Raw genomic sequence first — 18,430 nt, 5'->3', positions numbered from 1 at the left:
TGTTATTTCAATTTGTTAAAATACCCACCAAAATAATAAATATGGATCCTTCCTTATTTAATATTTTTAAACTTTTTGGAAAGAGTAATAATATTTACTTATTTTATAAATCTAGATCTATATCTTTGTAAATTACATGTAGATGTTAATATGTGTATTATGAAGAATTGTGTTTTATTAATATTGTTTTTTTTTAAAACACATCTTTTTGCTTTGTTGTGTTAGTTCTCATTCGTTCATTCGTGATCTAAAATTGATCTACAAAGAAATCATTACTAATATACATTACATGAATACTTTTATTGATTTATGAACTAAACATTATTGGTTATCTTGTAAGATACTATAGTACTGGTATATCTAGTAGAGGAAACTTTTAACAAGAAGACATGTTTTAATCATGCACCCATGTTGCGAAGAACAAACAAACATCTTGTTTGAACTTGGGATTTATATATATATATATATAGTTGTTGCGAACAATATTATTAGTATTATAAACAATGATGATTGGAAACATTTTAGTTTTAATAATAACAATTGGTTCACTTTACAGTATATGGAAAAGAAATTATTCACAAAAGGTATAGTTAGTATAGTATATCTTTATCTAAAGATGTTATTCCAACAAAGACAAACCACTTTAATTTATTTATTCCCTTTTTTTATAAATAGAATGAACCACCTGGACCATTTAGATGGCCTATTATTGGTAGCTTTTTGACAATCAGAGGTAAGCTACGACACCATGTAGCCATGGAGATGTATCAAAAGTACGGACCTATTTTCAAGTTGCAAATTGGTGAACGCAACACTGTATATTTGGCTGAACACGATATAATCAAAGAGGTGTTTGTTGAAAAGGGTCATATCGTGGAACAACGGTTCCCAAATCCAAGAATTGAATCAGTCAATAGTTAGTAATCACAAAAACAAAACTAAAAGAAAAAGATAACATTTTTATTTATTCTTTCTTTTATTTTAGAGGGATTTGGATTAATAATGGGAAATGGAGAATATCATAAAAAAGTAAGAGGTGAGATATCAACCTTTTTCACAGCCACCAAGTTTAAAAGAATGGAAAATGAAGTATACAGTGAAATAGATCTTCTCTGTCAATCACTAAAAGAGGACAGTTCAAAAGGACAGTTATCTATAGAACCACATAAATACATTAAATCATGTACTGTTAATATCATTTTTAGATTAATCTTTGGTAAAGGTGTTAGATTGGATTATGGTGGGAATGAAACCAGTGAGTTGTCTGGACTGATACGAAATGTTGTTGCATCTGGTGGTCTTCGTTACTATCAAGATTACTTTCCCTATATCATACCTATTGCCAAAAGGGTGTCACAATTTTTGGATGACGTCAGTCCATTCAAACCATTTCATACCTATGCTATGCAATTAGTACGTGAAAGACTTCAAGTGTATGATGGATCAACTGAACCAACTAATTTATTAGAAGAATACATTGTCAAATACAAAAAGGGTGAAATTGAATTAGATGCTATTGGTTTTATCGTTGTTGATATGGTTCTAGCTGGTACCGATAGTTCAGTAAGATAGTTCAATCAATATTACATAAAATTTATTAATATTAATTAATTAATGATTCTCTTTCTATTTATTAAGGCAAATACAATATTATTTGTAATTTCATCATTATGTGATAATCCAGATATTCAAGATCAACTTTATAATGAATTGATTCAAGTGATTGGTAGAGATAGATTACCAAATATTAATGATAAACCAAACCTACCTTACACCAATGCAGTTATAAAAGAGACATTGAGACGCTTTTCCCTTTTCCCTCTTGGTATAGCTCATATTGCAACTGAGGATGTTAATATTAGAGGATATACTATTCGTAAAGGAGTTTGTATCCAAAAATTGATCACGATACAAAATATATATACCTTTCTTTTAATTATTTATTTATTTATTTTTTTAAATTTATTAGGACGAAGTAATACAAAATCAATATTCAACTGGACTGTCAACCAAAGAATGGGATAATCCAAAATTATTTAACCCATCAAGATTCATAAACAATGAATTATCAACCAATAAGAATAAGATTGTATTTGGATGTGGACCAAGGGTATGTCCTGGAATGGCATTTGCAGAGAGCGAGATATTCATGATCATTGCAACCTTGTTCAAATCCTTTAAATTTAAAAGTGATAAACCAATAGGGGATGACTCTGTTTATGGTATAACTCTTACACCAATATCCTATCAAGTATTTATTGAAAACAGATAATATTAATAATTGCATCCAATCAAATCAAATCTATTGGATTCACTTTTTTTTTTTGAAAAATCAAAAAAAAAAATTAAATTAAAGATTCTGACGGGCAGGATAGTTTCATTGCCTTTTTTGGTATCGGGCAGTAAACACATCAACAGCTAACAGTTTTGGTTATGAATAATAAAAAAACGATCAATCAATACCTTCCACAAGATGGGTCACACCTCTCTCTCTTTTTTTATATATATATATTTATTTATTGTAGAAATTATTTTTTATTTAGTTTAGTTTTTATTTATTTGTTTATTGTACTATTAATAACACCAAAAAAGAGGGAGGGTCCTTTCTTTATTGATACCAATACTATTAATTCCCTAAAAAGGTAATATTCATTATTCTGCCCATTGTTTGATGTCATCTCCTCCCCCACAATATTCCTCAAAATTCTTCTATTACTATTTATTCCAAATATCCACTCACACTCAATTGATTGAATGACAATGTATTTCTAATGGTACGCTCAAATTTATTACATTGGTGGCAATGATCTTTCAATTTTACAAAAAAGGAAAGGAAAATCTGACCAATTCATTCTTCCAATTGGTAATATATATTAACAAATAGCATTCATTCAGATTTATTTGACTTAATACTCTCTCTCTTTTTTTGTATATAATCACACATTGTGTTTTTGTTTTTTGTTTGAAAATGATAGAATTACATTTAATTCTTGACAATTATTTATTTGATCTGTTTATTTGTTGTAATGTTTTATAGATTTTACCAATAAACACTATTGTAAACTGTAATTGCAATTTTACAGATTAAACACATTTGTCTACAAACACTTGTGTTCAAAATATCATGTCCACCACCACCTCATCCCCCCAAAAGAATCTAACTTTTCTGACGACCCTCCTACCTCTATATAAATTTAAATAGCATGGTGATGAGAGGTGGGAGGTGAGGTGTCGAGTCAGATTGTATTTGCATTCTAATTGTCTCTTGGTGAATTAAATTCTATTATACGACATAAATGTCCCCAAAGCAAAGTTTGGAGTTTTATTTATTATCATCTGTTATCATCACAAACTCTCTCTCTCTCTTCTTTCTCTCTCAAGGTTATACATTACTCAACCACTATGTATAGGTTTTCAGATGGGAGTAGGAAGGAAGGGAAGGGGTAGTTTACTACAAATAATTGTTGTTGCTATAATAATATCATTTTTTAAATCATCTAATATTTTTATACATATAAATAATTATTTCAATGTACCAAATTAATTAATTTAATTTTCTATGTACCAACAAACTATAGACTTTTTGTTTGTTTGTTTACCATTCCCAAAGAAAAAAGTGATCGATCACAATGTTTACCACTTCAACCCTACTCTTTCTATGCCTACTTTTGGCAATCATTAGTATTTGGAAAAGAAACTTTTCACAAAAGGTATGAATGATAAAAGATCAATTGTCAATAGATCAATCGATCAATCAATCTGATTTATTTATTTATTATATTTATATTTATATTTATTTAGAATGAACCACCAGGACCATTTAAATGGCCAATCTTTGGAAATTTCTTAATGATGGTTAGAAAACCTCCACATCTTTTGGCACAAGATCTCTACTTTAAATATGGACCAGTATTTAAAATGCAATTTGGTGATTATAATACTATATTTTTGACAGAGTATGATGTCATCAAAGAGGCATTTGTAGATAATGCCGGTGCTTTTGCAAGTAGATTCCCAAGACCAAGTAGACAAAAGGAAAATAAGGGTCTGGGAATTGTAACATCAAATGGTGAATATAGTAAAAATGTTAGAAGTGTCATTGGTTCTTTTGTATCAAATACAACTATTAAAAAGATGGAAAATAATATTAGCTCGGAGATTGGGTGTCTTTGTGATGCATTAAAAGAAGAAGCAAAAAATGGATTGGTAGCACCTCATCAATTTATTAAAACCTGTGCCCTTAATATCATTCTAAGAGTTTTATTTGGTGATAGTTTACATTGTAACTATAATGGTCAAGAAACCAATGAAGTGGTTGGTCTAATTCATGAATTTTTTAGAGCTGCTGGATACCCACTTTTACAAGATTATTTCCCAAGTATTCCAAGTAAATTAGATGGTATACATTCAAAAAGTAAATTAAAAACTATCATTTTGAAAATATTAACATTCATTTAAACTTTAGTAAAAGCAAAATTATTCTTAAAATCATATAAAGAATTAAATGGGTATATTGAAAAAGTGATTAGAAAAAGAATGGAAACATTTGATGGAAAATCAACTGAACCAACTGATTTATTAGAGGAAACTCTTGTTCGACATTATCGTGGTGAATTCCAATTAGAATCTATTGTCTATATGATGACTGATTTAATTTTAACTGGTACTGATACAAGTGTATGCAAAAAACAAAAGACTAGTGTAACAAGATAACCTAATTAATTATTTATTTTATTTTTATGTTTAGGCAAATACGATATTATTTACAATTTCAGCATTATGTGACGATCCTTTAATTCAAAAGATATGTTGTAAAGAATTGGATGGTGTATTGGGTGATCGCCTTCCTACACTTGCTGATAAATCAAACCTACCATATGCAAATGCAATTATCAAGGAATCACTTAGACGTTTTTCAGTGGCACCACTTGGGGTTCCACATATTGCAACGGAAGACACTGAAATTAGAGGATACACTATTCGTAAAGGTGATCAAATCATTCAAAACCTTTATGCAACAGGACTGTCACCAAAGGAATGGAACAACCCTGAAGTTTTTGATCCATCAAGATTCCTAAACAATGATTCCAACAAGTATAAAACTGTATTTGGATGCGGTCCAAGAGTATGTCTTGGAATGTCTCTGGCCGAGAGTGAATTGTTTTTAATCACAACCACATTGATTAAAACCTTCAAATTCTCAAGCGATAAACCAATTGGCACCAATACCATCTTTGGTGTAACTCTATCACCAGTTCCCTATCAAGTAATCATCGACACTAGATAGAAATATAGACATACCCTACCTACCCTACTTATCCTATTTAATTATTTATTTATTCCAAACCAACCCCAAACGACCAAGATATATCTCTCTCTTTTTTATAATAAAAATTTTTAAAAAGAAATTAATTAATTAAATAATAATTATCCAACATTATTATTATTACCATTACTATTACCCATATTTCTTCCTTTAAAAGTTATTTTTAAACATATAAATTTGTATTTTTTAGTATTTTTTGGTAAATTTTGTTTTTTTTTTTAGTTGTTGTGTAAATTTAGTTAAATAAGATTTGGTTTTCCCGCAGTTTTTTTTTGTTTATAAAATGATACATGAAGACTTCTTCTTGCCGCCGCTCTTTGACTTGTCTTTTCTGTCAGTGGTGGCAGAGGATGGGGTAGAGGCATCATTCTTCTTTTCGATACCTCGAGAGCTAAGAACCAAATCGATGGCAGCGTTGAAAATCTCTTCCAAACCTTGACGGGTCTTTGCAGATACCTCCAAGTAGCTGGCAGCCTTGATTTGCTTGGACATGGAAAGACCCATATCTGGGGTGACTGGTTCAAACTTGCCAGAGTTTGGATCTGGGTGTTGAGCTTCACGCAAATCAACCTTGGTACCAACTAAAATATGTGGTACATCTGGAATATAATGATTAACTTCTGGTGCCCACTAAACATAAATATATTAATATAAAATTGAATGAGTATGATGATTAATCGTCTCTCTCTCTCTCTCTCTCTCTCTCTCCATACCTTGTCTCTGATGGCTTCATATGAAGCTTGACTGATAGTACTGAAACAAAGTAATACAACATCTGCGCCTGGGTATGAAAGTGGTCTTAAACGATCATATTCTTCTTGACCTGCAGTATCCCACTAGTTGATTGGTAATAATAAATCGATAATTAATATATAAATAATGTTTATCTGTTTATCTGTCTATCTGTCTATGTGTACATACGAGATGAATCTTGATGTCTTCTTCACCTCTCTTTCTGCTGGCTGTATAATTTTCAAAGACGGTTGGTACGTACTCTGTTGGGAATTCGTTTTGAGCATAACTGATCAAGAGGCAAGTCTTTCCGACTGCACCATCACCAACAACTACCAATTTTACACGAGTGGCTCCTGAATCTTGCTATAAACACACACAAAGTGATGATGATGAAGATTAAAACAAAAGTTAATTAAATGTTTTACTACTATTATTATTACTACCATTACTCACCTCTGACATTTCTATCTATATATTTTCTATATTAATATTGATTGATTATATTATGAATAAATAATTATTTACAAATTTTAGTTCTGTTGATTGTAAAAAAGAATAGGATAAAAGTTAGTCAGCTGATTGTTAATTTAATTATATAACTAACAATAATAATAATAACACTTATATAACATACAGCAGTACAAAAGAAGTTGAGTGATGAATGATAAATCGATTGATCAATGTTACTGTTACTGTTACACACAACACAATAAGTTTAGTTTATAAAAATAAGATTGAATTGAGATAAGAGATGTCTATTTTAAAAATGTCAAAACAAACAAATACAGAAATAGAAATAACAGTGATGCAAGGATTGTGATGATGATAATTTAAAATGTGATAAAATTATAATAATTGGGTAAAACCCTCTGCATAGTACCATGTAGTAGGGTTTGGAATTTTTTGTTTTTTTTCAAAGAACCTTCCAACCTGTCTCTCTGTCTGTCTGTATGTAGTGATACTATCGATGTAGATGTGAACGTGAGACTATCATCTTTAAAAGAATAGTATATTATATGTCGTTGTTATTTATCTGTCATGATTCTAGAAAACTGAATAATAGTTGTTTGGTTATTCATTCGTTGATACAATACTATCTATTTTTATATGATAAATGTTGTTGTATGTTATGTATGTATTCCTGTTGGTCTTGCTTGCTTGATCTTGATCAAGTAAATCTTATAAGATGGCTTGTTGTTGTTGCTGCTGTTGTTGGTTTGGAAACAAATAAAAAAGAAGGAGGAGGAGGAAATCTATTTTTAAAATAGAGTAGTTCCTTTTTTGCTGTCTGTTTGTTTGTTGCCATACGATGACGATGACGATGATGAGATGAGTGCACAATATATTGTATTATTCCTAAATATTTAATCTCGTTACTTTTTCAAACACTCTCGGGTATATAGTCTAGAAGTAGTAGTGAATCGTCGAGTTTATAGTTAGTATTGTAGAAGTAGGTAGTAGGGAGACTCTGCTATTGTCAGAGTCACTTGCTCTTCGTGAACAAAAAAAACAATAAAAAATGAAAAAGAAATGTTTTCAAATAATTTCCTTCAAGAAACACCATTTTCAGTTGAGTATGTGCGCACTCAATCTTTTAAAGAAAGAAGAACCAGACACAGACACAGTGAATACCGTCGACACACACATTTATATAAATGATGATCTCATCTAGATACATAATATCTTTATCTAGTAGTATTAACGTTCCTCGTCTTTGTACTACTACTACGACTACTCGATCATTGTTGTCAACTTTATCGAATAACAAGAACAACAAAAATATCCTCTCCCTCTTCTCTTCCTACTACCCATCATCTCCATCTTCATCTTCATCTTCTCCACTACCATCATCATCATCATCATCATCATCATTGAGCTATAGTACTGTTGGACAATCGTACAAGTAACTAGATTTTAAAATACTACAAAAGAAGATTGTTTGTCTTTTTTTTTTTTCAAAAGAAATACCTTTTTTGTAAACTTTCCATTTTTGGATTATCCAATAATATTCGATTATTATTATTATTATTATTATTATTTTTTCTGTTAGCTTTTTAAGACAAAACAAACTTGACTTGTTAAATGGAGAACATTTACTTATATTTTATTGGTCTTGCTATATGTAGCATACTTACAACTATGACATTGACGAGAATGTTTGGAGGCAAAAATCATTCCTCTTCGTCTTCACGTTCACTTGATGATGTTCCAATCAACCCAAAAACTCAAAGAGAGTTGGTCATGTTTTTAATGCAGAGTATGTTGATGAACATTTACAATCAATCATAAAAATATGATTGGATTGGATTTAATAATATTATGATTATTTTATTTATTTATTTAATTATTTTTAGGAAGAAGAATGTTGGCAAAAAATAGAATAGCAGATGTAATGATTCAAGTTGATAGAATACATTTTTTACCAAAATCATGTAGTGATATTTATTATGACAGTCCACAACCAATTGGTAACCAAGCAACTATATCTGCACCACACATGCATGCTATCATGTTGGATCTATTGGACGACTATTTGGTCGAAGGTGCAAATGCTTTGGACATTGGGTCGGGCTCTGGATACATTTCGGCGTGTATGTCGAGACTAGTTGGAAAACGAGGTCACGTGGTCGGTGTAGACCACATACAAGAACTGACAGATCAATCACTGGCCAATCTCAAATCGTTTGACAGTGGAATCTTTCAAAACCTAGAGATTCATTGTGCCGACGGATACAAGGGTTGGAAAGAAGGTGCTCCATACGATGCCATCCATGTTGGTGCTGCCTCTGAAGAGATACCAACCGAACTACTCGACCAACTCAAACCAGGTGGTAGAATGGTCATTCCAGTAGGTCCAAACGAATCGTTCCACCAGCTATTGGTCATCGACAAACAAGACGATGGTAAAATAAAGGTTAAGTCTTGTGGTGATGTTCGATTCGTGCCACTGACCACCAAAGAGAGACAACTCAATCCCAACAGTCCCCCATCACTCACCAAGATACATCTAGTCGACGATGCACAAGGAGGAGCAGCCCAAAAGATCATCGTCCGTGCCCACATGGTCCCCGCACCAGATTCACCTCATTTCAAACAATACGAAGAACAACTAAACAAAAGACAACAAATATTACAACAACAAAAGGAAAAGTTTCCCATTGAACGTTCTGATAAAAAGAAATAATAATAATAATAATAATAAAGTAAGATAGTATCTCTTCACTCTAAATAAATAAATAAAAAAAAAGTAAACTCTTGTACAAATTATATTTAAATATATTATATTGTCATGATCATCCGACCTCTTACCGAGGGTCTTAGTAAAAAAAAAAAAACGAACGAAACGAAAGAGTATCAGATGACTGACCGATTTGTGTCTATGCTAACCCATAAAGCGTTTCACGACGAAAAGAGCATAGGAAAAGTCAATCTCACATATTAAAACATTAACTTTTCAATCAGTGAAAGTTACTGTACAAACGGTTAACTTTGTGTCCCTTGTAAACTAGTAGCTGTAGATCGAAGAGTAGGAAATTGCTATGCTGGAATTGACATCTATAAACGAATTACCCGCGTCGCTGTCCTACTAATACTCTTTCTAAACCCCTTATAAATTTAAATTAAATGAAAAATAATAATTAATCTGAGAACTGAATGTATCAACCACATGATCGAGTATCATTCATACATATACTCAATCATGTTTAACAAATTATAGATGCACCAACAACAATAAGCGTTTCATCACTACGAAAAGAGCATAGGAAAAGTCAATCTCACATATTAAAACATTAACTTTTCAATCAGTGAAAGTTTCTTTTGTACAAACGTGAAAGATTATATGATATGTGATTCATAGTCGACTTGGTATGTTATATAATGATTAAGATTGTTGTGTAGTAGAAAAGAAGAAAGAAAACATTAACATTAACTTTCTCTCTCTTTGATCAACTTTGTTTAAAAGTCACTCTAGAGCCAAATATCAAAGTCGGCTATTGTAATTGGTGTAGCCACAGCCAGATCGATCATTTGTTTTTTTCTTTTAAACAAGTTTGGAAAAGAGGGAGTAGTAACCCTAAACAAACACATCATCAATATAATGGGGAGGTAACCCTGTACAACAACAACAACAACCAATCAATCGATCATTGCATCTAGATGACACCAAAAATGAATTGGATACCACACGAGCAGAGACGAGTTGCCTCTCTCATAGGTCCGACAATGCAATATTTTCCTCTTCCCTTTTATTTACGGCCTCTTGGATTGACAAGACATTCGAGAGTATCTGTCGGACTTTTTAATTTTAAAAAAGTGTCACTGTTTCGACCTAGATTTTTTAAAAAGTATCCATTTAAAAGTGTGTAATAATATTTTATGAAAACGTCGACAATGATGATGATGTATTATAATCGAAACCATGGTTCCCAGATCTTTCTTTGTGGGGCCATCCGAAAATCTATTAAACAGGGTCGGATATAACCAACACACACACCCACCTTGTTGGCAACAAAACTCGTACAACCATGTTTTGTTGTAGGTACGTACGAGTTGTAGTGGTAGCAGGAGAGCTGGAACTGTTTGTCTCCAATGGATTTTCAGAGTGGTTTGGGAACTGACTCGAGAATTTAGTGTCTGCCTCGAGAATTTAGTGCCTGCCAATGCATCAACGAAAGTTCAAACTAGATTACCGCCCCGTCTTTGTTTTGATCCATTCTCTGCCCTTCAAGTGAGTGACGTCACTCGCCTCTTCTACCACCAACCATTCAATCTACTTTTATTTTATATGTATGTATGTAGGTAGACTACACCACCATCGGGTAAACAACCATTTTATTTTGATTATTAATCAAATTGTTCCTCTACCATTTCCAATCAACTCGACTAGTATAAAAGTAGGATTGAAAAGGTATTTCATTTGCATCACAACACAACATATACATTCACCAACAGATAAATAATAATAATAATAATAACTATTTCTATATATATATTTAATTGGATCAACATCATTTAAACAAAATCGAGTAAAAAAAAAGTTATAATAATAATTAGTTTATAAATAGAGAATGAGTAGATTAATCATTTCAATTACCATTTTATTGGTATTGTTTACATTGACCAATGCTCTTGGAGCCAGGTTGATTGTTGGTGATGAGGGACGTGCTGGATTCAACAACAATTCAACAGGTGGACGAAACCACTCTAGCGGAAACCATTCAAATGCTGCTGGTTGGATCAACCGTAACCATACTTCCTCTGGCAACTCTACCTCTGGTAACTCTACCACTGGTTGGGAACCAGTCTCATGGCGTAACCACACTGGCAACTCTACTACTGGTGGTTGGATGGGTCGTAACCATACTGGCAACTCTACCACTACCGGTGGATGGACTACATCTGGTAATTCAACATCTGGAAACTCTACCACCACTACCGGTGGATGGACTACTACCTCTGGAAATCACACTACTTCCCGTAACTCTACTACTGGTGGTTGGACTACTGGTGGTTCTGGAAACTCTACCACTGGCGGATGGGGCGGTCGTAACCACACCACCTCTCGTAACTCTACTACTGGTGGTTGGACTACTGGTGGTTCTGCCAACTCGACCACTACTGGCGGATGGACTACCTCTGGCAATCACACTACTTCTCGTAACTCTACTACTGGTGGTTGGACTACTGGTGGTTCTGGAAACTCAACTACTGGCGGATGGACTACCTCTGGCAACTCAACATCTGGATGGGGTGGTCGTAACCACACTACTTCTCGTAACTCTACCACCACCGGTGGATGGACTACTGGAGGTTCTGCCAACTCGACCACAACTGGTGGATGGACTACCTCTGGAAACCATACTACCTCTCGTAACTCTACTACTGGTGGTTGGACCACTGGCGGTTCTGCCAACTCTACCACTACTGGTGGATCTACTTCTGGAAACCACACCACCTCTCGTAACTCTACCACCACAGGTGGATGGACTACTGGCGGTTCTGCCAACTCAACTACTGGCGGATGGACTACCACCACCACCACTGGTAACCACACTACCTCTCGTAACTCAACTACTGGATGGACTACCACTACTGGTGGATCTACCTCTGGAAACCACACCACCTCTCGTAACTCTACCACCACTGGTGGATGGACTACTGGCGGTTCTGCCAACTCGACCACTACTGGCGGTTGGACCACTGGTAACCACACTACTTCTCGTAACTCTACTACTGGAGGCTCTGGTAACTCTACCTCTTCAACTGGTGGATGGACCACATCATCGACCACTACTGGTAACCATACCACCTCTGGAAATCACACTATCACTGGTGGATGGGTAAGACGTAACCACACCACCAACTCTACCTCTACTGGATCTTCAAGCAACTCAACCAGCTTCCTTACCGACCTCAATGAAGATATCGAAGACTTTTTATCCTTTAGCAGTGCCAGCCAATCCGTTGTATCAGCATTCTTATTTATTGTTCTTGCCATCTTATCAATCTTGTTTTAAATTATAATATTTTAATATCAATATCCTCCTTTTCTTCATCCTCTTCTTCTTTTTACTATTTTGTTGAAACCAATCAAAAATCAATCACACAAATATTTAATAGTATATATAATAAATATTCAACAGAATCATCAATACAAATACAATCAATATCCATAACATATTTTTTTAAAAAAAAGTTGTACATACAACATACAAAATAGTTATTAATAAATAATAAATATATAATGATTATATCCTATCCTTTGTCCTAATTCATCATGGTTTTCCTTTTTTTGTCACAATGTTAAAAAAACCATTGATCAAATCAAATGGGGTGCATATGATGAGATGTGTGGGTATCAGAAAGAGTTATATTAATGGGGGTTTATTCATTGACCTCTTTTGAATCAACCACACACACCATTGCATTAAGCAATTATAATTATTATCACTTTATATATTTCTTGTATAAAGATAGAAAAGATAAACAAACAGATACAGAAACAGATAGATAATGATAACATCAGTATCAAATGGTAAAGCAGGAGGAGAAGAGTTAGAATACCTCGATCATTATTGGCATGTTCACAAGGTATGTATTATTATTATTATTATTGTCTATTTTAATGAATGATGTAAATATACTTATACTTTTACTTTTCTATTTAGATTGGAGGTAGTATATTGGGAAATGCACAAAACTATTCAAATGTATTACAAGTTGTTACTAGTAGTATGAAGGATCATTTGGAGTATAGAAAAGAGACTGATAGTAATCGTGTTGGTGCATTGTCATGTCAGGCGATTATAGTGTCTGCAATGGAGGGTGTGACCAACCAATTATTGAAAATGACTCAGTTGGCCATCACATCCAAGGACACTGAATACGCACAGGTAAAGGATCAGATATTGGCTAAAATACTAGAGTGTGCAGCCCGTCTTATTCCATCGGCCATTGGAGAGTTTGAAAGAATTCTCAGGGAACATTTGACAAGGATTATGGAAGTACTTAGAGCCATTTCAATCACTCAAAGTATGAGTGAGGAAATGGAAGACTTGATTGTAGGTCATGGGGAGTTGTGGTCTGCTATACTACTCCATCTCTATCTATCAAAACAAGGTGTGTCTTGTGCATGGTTAGATACACGTAAAGTACTCTATGTTGGAAAAGGTGAGTGTGGTCCAGTCGTAGATTGGAAGAGGTCGTCGGCCGAGATGGACAAATGGATGAAATCAAATTTCAATCAGACCCAGTCGCCCTGCGCATCATCCTCTGCACAGACGGTTCCATCAGACCTCTATGTACTCATTGTCACTGGATTTATTGCACAAAATGCCAAAGGTATGCCCACGACACTCGGTCGAAATGGTAGTGACTATAGTGCCTCGATCTTTGGTGCACTCTTAAAGTCTAGTCTCATCACCATTTGGAAAGATGTCGACGGTCTCTTTTCAGCCGATCCAAAGATAGTCCCCAAAGCAACTATTCTCAAAGAAGTATCCTATCAAGAAGTATCTGAACTCTCCTACTTTGGTGCCAATATTCTACATCCCCATACCATGCCACCTGCCATCATCAACAATATTCCAATCAAAATTAGAAACTTTTTTAATCTTTTAAATAAGGGTTCTTTAATGTATGAATCAAATCAAATTTAAAACAATACGAATATCAATAATATTAATATTAATATTCATTCTTTTTATTTATAGTCATTCAAAGAGTAATGATATATCAGAATCAATTTATAATGTTAAAGGATTTTCAGCTATAAAGAGAGTATCATTGATTAATATTGAAGGTGCAGGATTGGGAATATCGAATCTAGCACAAAGAGTATTCCTTTCATTACGTGATGTCAAAGTATCGGTGCTTTTGATTTCACAAGGATCATCACAAAGTTCAATTTGTATTGGTGTCACTGAAAAGGATGGTGATGTATCTTTGGAAGCTATAAAAAAGGAATTTTATAATGAAACTACTTATACTGGTCATGTTCAAACTGTAAGAGAGAGAAAAGATAGAAATAGTAATTAATAGTCTAATTAATTCTAATTTATTTTTATTGTTTAGATTGAATTAGTAAAAGATTGTAGTATTATAGCAGCAGTTGGAGATCAAATGGTTAGTTCAATTGGTGTTGCAAGTAAATTATTTAGTGCATTGACAAAGGCTGGTGTAAATATAAAGGCAATTGCTCAAGGTTCATCGGAAAGAAATATTTCGGCGGTGGTTTGTGAAAAGGATACACCTGCAGCACTCAAAGCTGTACATTCTGCATTCTACAGACCATTCGATCCAGATGTCATCTCTATTGCAGTGATTGGATGTGGATTAATAGGTTCTGAACTATTGGAACAATTATCAAATCCTCAACCAAACGCAAATCATACCTACAAAGTGCGAGTTATATCAAATTCAAAACAATCAATCTATAATGAATCTGGTATTGAATTAAAGAATAATAATTGGAAAAAACAATTAATTGATTCAAAAGAAAGTATGTAAAATATTATATTTATTATATATTATTTATTTATTCTTTTCTTTTCTATTTTATTTTTAATTTTCTAGAATTATCAATTGAAAAGATAATGGATTTAGTTTCAATTGGATTCCCAAAACATTCAGTTATAATTGATTGTAGTGCAAGTAGTGATATTCCAAAGTATTACCCATTGTTTTTATCAAAGGGTATTCATGTTATAACACCAAACAAAACAGGATTTTCTGGTCCATTTGATCTCTACAAAGAGATTCATTTGGCTGCTTCAAAGCATTTCAGTCATTGTTTTTATGAAACTACAGTTGGTGGAGGATTACCAATTATTCATATGATTAAACAAATGGTATCAATTGGAGACAAGATTACAAAGATTGAAGGTATATTCTCTGGTACTCTATCATACATCTTTAATACCTTTTCAAATCTAGAATCTAACCAAAAATGGTCAGATATTGTTAAACTCGCAAAAGAAAAGGGATTTACTGAACCCGACCCAAGAGATGATTTAAATGGAAAAGATTTTGCAAGAAAGAGTATGTAAAAAAACAAAACAAACAAACAAATTAATAATATTAATAATATTTATTTATATTTAAATTATTTTGTAGTTGTTATTTTAGCAAGAGAAATTGGAGCAACTATTGAATTGTCAGATATTAAAATAATTGGATTGATCCCAGAGATTGACAAGGAAGCAAGTTTGGCACCACTAGACGAATTTATGACTAAATATATAACCAATTATGATGAATCGTTTGAAAAGATGAAACAAGAGTGTAGAGAAAAGGATATGGTTTTGAGATATAGTGGAGTGGTTCAAGTCGAGTACTCGGATGTCGAAGGAGTTGTTGCTTATCCCAAGGTGACAGCATCAGTATCACTTCAACGTTACAACAAGTCACATGCATTTGCCAATTTAACAGAATGTGATAATATCGTATCAATTAGCAGTCAACGTTACAACAAGACACCATTGGTCATTCAAGGTCCAGGTGCTGGTGCCGTAGTTACTGCTGCAGGTGTCTATGGTGATTTACACCGTTTATCTGCAAATTTACAACACATTTAAAAATGAAAAAAAAGAAAATAAAATCAAATATAAAATAATAATAATAATACATACATACATACATATTCTTTGATTGACCTTTTTTGTTTAAAAAGGTGGATTATTCTCTATATTTATTTAAAAAAAAAAAAAATAGGGAATTGGATGGAATTGATAGATGTATTTAAGCCAAGACACCATATCTTTCAACTAGTTCTTCTAAAAGAATGAGGAGATGAGGTCTTTTTTTGGCTGCTTGAGACCAGTTAAATTTCTTGGTGGGTTGATATGAATGGGCACTGAATTCATGTTGATCAGTAATAGGAGTTTCAGGTCTATAATTTGCACCGTCAGGGATTGATTGGAATTCATTCTTTAGAGCATTCAGTAATTGGTAGTAAAGGTCATCACTTATTCTTTGACCGTTGGCAAGGTGTTGTTCAATACCAAAAGTAACTTCAGTAGCTGGTCCAAATACACCGGATCGGTAGATATAAATTGACTTTGGAACTACTTGTTGTTCATCAGCAATAGTTGGTGATCCAAAGATCATTGAAAATAGACAAAATAGAATAATTATTTTAATCATTTTTTGTTTCTTTTAGTTTAATGAAATAATAATAGTTTATTGATCCCTAAAGTAAGAATAATATAATACTATTAGTATTCCTTTTCAAAAAAAACAAATACGTATACAAAATATAACATCATTGGAAAGAATAATATAATATTATAACTTTTGATCTCTTCTGGATCTATCCATAAATAAATAAATAAATAAATAAATAAATAAATAAATAAATAAATTAAAATATTATTCTGTTTAATTATAGTTGATTGGTTTTAACAAAAAATTTACTTTTAGTTTACGAAAACTATGGTATTTTTCAATCAAAAATCCGATCTGGATATTTTATCTTTGTTTTTTACCAACAATCTTCTCAATTTCTAGGAAATGAGAGTACTCGTAGATGATAAATACGTCATGTGACCGATCATCATTTCATTCAACCCAAGAATAATAATAATTCGCAATATATCAAATCAACCATGTCAACATCATCAACTAATACTAAAGTTAATAAGAACTATAACCAAAATTTTAAAAAAGATTTAAAAAGAAAAGAGATTGAAGAAGTAGTTAAAGAAGAAGAAGAAGTATTAAAAGTAGAAAAGAAGAAATTAAAAACAAAGATTAGTAAAGATAAGAAAAAAGAAAAAGAAGTAGAAAAGATAGAGAAGAAAGAGGAGAAGAAAGAAGAGGAAGAAGAAGAAGAAGAAGAAGTTGAAGAAGTAGTAAAAGAAATAATAAAAAAAGATGTTAATAATAATGAGGAATTTAAATTTATTATAAATTTAAATAATATAATTTTAAAAGAAACCCTGTTAAAAGATAATGCAAGAGTTAGATTTTGTTCAAGATTTCTTACGTCTGAACTATCGACCTACTTGTATCAACATCTTAGGGAAGATCTTGGATTGAATTATGAACATTCAAAGATCAAAATGTATGGCAAGGAGATATTCATTCCAAGATTACAATCGTGGATGAGTAGTCCAACCGACAATCCACCATCATTGTTTCAGAAACAACCTGCTCGTGAATGGTCAGTACCCATGCTTCATCTCAAACACCAGTTGGAAAGCTTGTTGGGTCAGACTTTTGATTATGTGCTGATTAATTATTACCGTGATGGCAATGATTACATTGGATACCATTCCGATGGTGAAGCCAAGAAAGAAGCATTCAATGTAATAGCATCGGTCAGTCTTGGCACCACCCGTCGTTTTATCTTGAGAAACAACAAAGACAACAAGGAAAAAGTAGAATACTCTTTGAATAATGGATCGTTGTTGGTCATGGACAGAGATACTCAAAGTACCTGGAAACACCAAGTCCCCAAACAACCAAAGGTTCTTACTCCAAGAATTAATCTAACTTTTAGAAAGAATAATAATGTTGTTGTTGCTAAAAAAAAAAAATTAAATAATTAAAGAAAGAAATTATTTGTTTTTTTTAAATATATAAATAAATAAATATTATTTGTTTTATTATTATTATTTTTTAATCAATGATTTCATTTTTGTACAAATTTAAGGTTAAATATTTATTTATATATGATTAGTTCACCAAACAAAGCAGCGACAATGATACTTCCAATTCCATTTTGGTTCCATTCCTGTCAAGCCATGGTACATCCATTTGCCATTCGTGCACCAAAGAGAAAGAGTGCACCAGAACCAATGAACACAGCTAATCCAGACAGACTTGCCTTAAAAAAATCAAATTGAGAGACACAGTTTTTTTAAAAAG

The 18,430-nt window shown here is 32.6% G+C and overlaps 7 protein-coding genes across 7 annotated transcripts; 5 read left to right on the top strand and 2 right to left on the bottom strand.

Annotated features, from left to right (window-relative positions):
• Positions 1–41: 41 nt before the first annotated feature.
• CYP513C1 (cytochrome P450 family protein) lies at positions 42–5,287 on the top strand (the record flags this gene model as incomplete). Its single annotated transcript, XM_004367087.1, has 10 exons — positions 42–84; positions 116–154; positions 471–589; positions 676–916; positions 986–1,563; positions 1,639–1,884; positions 1,970–2,251; positions 3,802–4,414; positions 4,466–4,701; positions 4,748–5,287. The coding sequence occupies 10 exons, from the start codon at positions 42–44 to the stop codon at positions 5,285–5,287; spliced, it is 2,937 nt and encodes a 978-aa protein (XP_004367144.1).
• Positions 5,288–5,602: 315 nt separating this feature from the next.
• Positions 5,603–6,523, bottom strand: racE (Rho GTPase; the record flags this gene model as incomplete). The annotated part of the gene is made up of 4 exons (XM_004367086.1): positions 5,603–5,956; positions 6,040–6,162; positions 6,248–6,424; positions 6,515–6,523. The coding sequence occupies 4 exons, from the start codon at positions 6,521–6,523 to the stop codon at positions 5,603–5,605; spliced, it is 663 nt and encodes a 220-aa protein (XP_004367143.1).
• Positions 6,524–7,591: 1,068 nt separating this feature from the next.
• Positions 7,592–9,245, top strand: pcmA (uncharacterized protein; the record flags this gene model as incomplete). Its single annotated transcript, XM_004367085.1, has 4 exons — positions 7,592–7,635; positions 7,755–7,964; positions 8,188–8,318; positions 8,416–9,245. 4 exons carry the CDS (start codon positions 7,592–7,594, stop codon positions 9,243–9,245), a joined length of 1,215 nt encoding a protein of 404 aa, XP_004367142.1.
• A 1,602-nt stretch (positions 9,246–10,847) lies between these two features.
• On the top strand, positions 10,848–12,579 carry DFA_07278 (uncharacterized protein; the record flags this gene model as incomplete). The annotated part of the gene is made up of 2 exons (XM_004367084.1): positions 10,848–10,853; positions 11,128–12,579. The coding sequence occupies 2 exons, from the start codon at positions 10,848–10,850 to the stop codon at positions 12,577–12,579; spliced, it is 1,458 nt and encodes a 485-aa protein (XP_004367141.1).
• Positions 12,580–13,075: 496 nt separating this feature from the next.
• DFA_07277 (uncharacterized protein) lies at positions 13,076–16,137 on the top strand (the record flags this gene model as incomplete). Its single annotated transcript, XM_004367083.1, has 6 exons — positions 13,076–13,153; positions 13,231–14,198; positions 14,275–14,566; positions 14,636–15,062; positions 15,137–15,601; positions 15,677–16,137. The coding sequence occupies 6 exons, from the start codon at positions 13,076–13,078 to the stop codon at positions 16,135–16,137; spliced, it is 2,691 nt and encodes an 896-aa protein (XP_004367140.1).
• Positions 16,138–16,300: 163 nt separating this feature from the next.
• Positions 16,301–16,705, bottom strand: DFA_07276 (uncharacterized protein; the record flags this gene model as incomplete). The annotated part of the gene is made up of 1 exon (XM_004367082.1): positions 16,301–16,705. One exon carries the CDS (start codon positions 16,703–16,705, stop codon positions 16,301–16,303), a length of 405 nt encoding a protein of 134 aa, XP_004367139.1.
• Positions 16,706–17,166: 461 nt separating this feature from the next.
• On the top strand, positions 17,167–18,111 carry DFA_07275 (uncharacterized protein; the record flags this gene model as incomplete). The annotated part of the gene is made up of 1 exon (XM_004367081.1): positions 17,167–18,111. One exon carries the CDS (start codon positions 17,167–17,169, stop codon positions 18,109–18,111), a length of 945 nt encoding a protein of 314 aa, XP_004367138.1.
• Between the last annotated feature and the right edge of the window lie 319 nt (positions 18,112–18,430).

Source organism: Cavenderia fasciculata, assembly GCF_000203815.1.
Source record: "Cavenderia fasciculata unplaced genomic scaffold Scf_ET2XIPL01CNAVH-3, whole genome shotgun sequence".
Classification (NCBI taxonomy): domain Eukaryota; phylum Evosea; class Eumycetozoa; order Acytosteliales; family Cavenderiaceae; genus Cavenderia; species Cavenderia fasciculata.
This window is presented reverse-complemented; position numbering and strand designations above follow the sequence as displayed.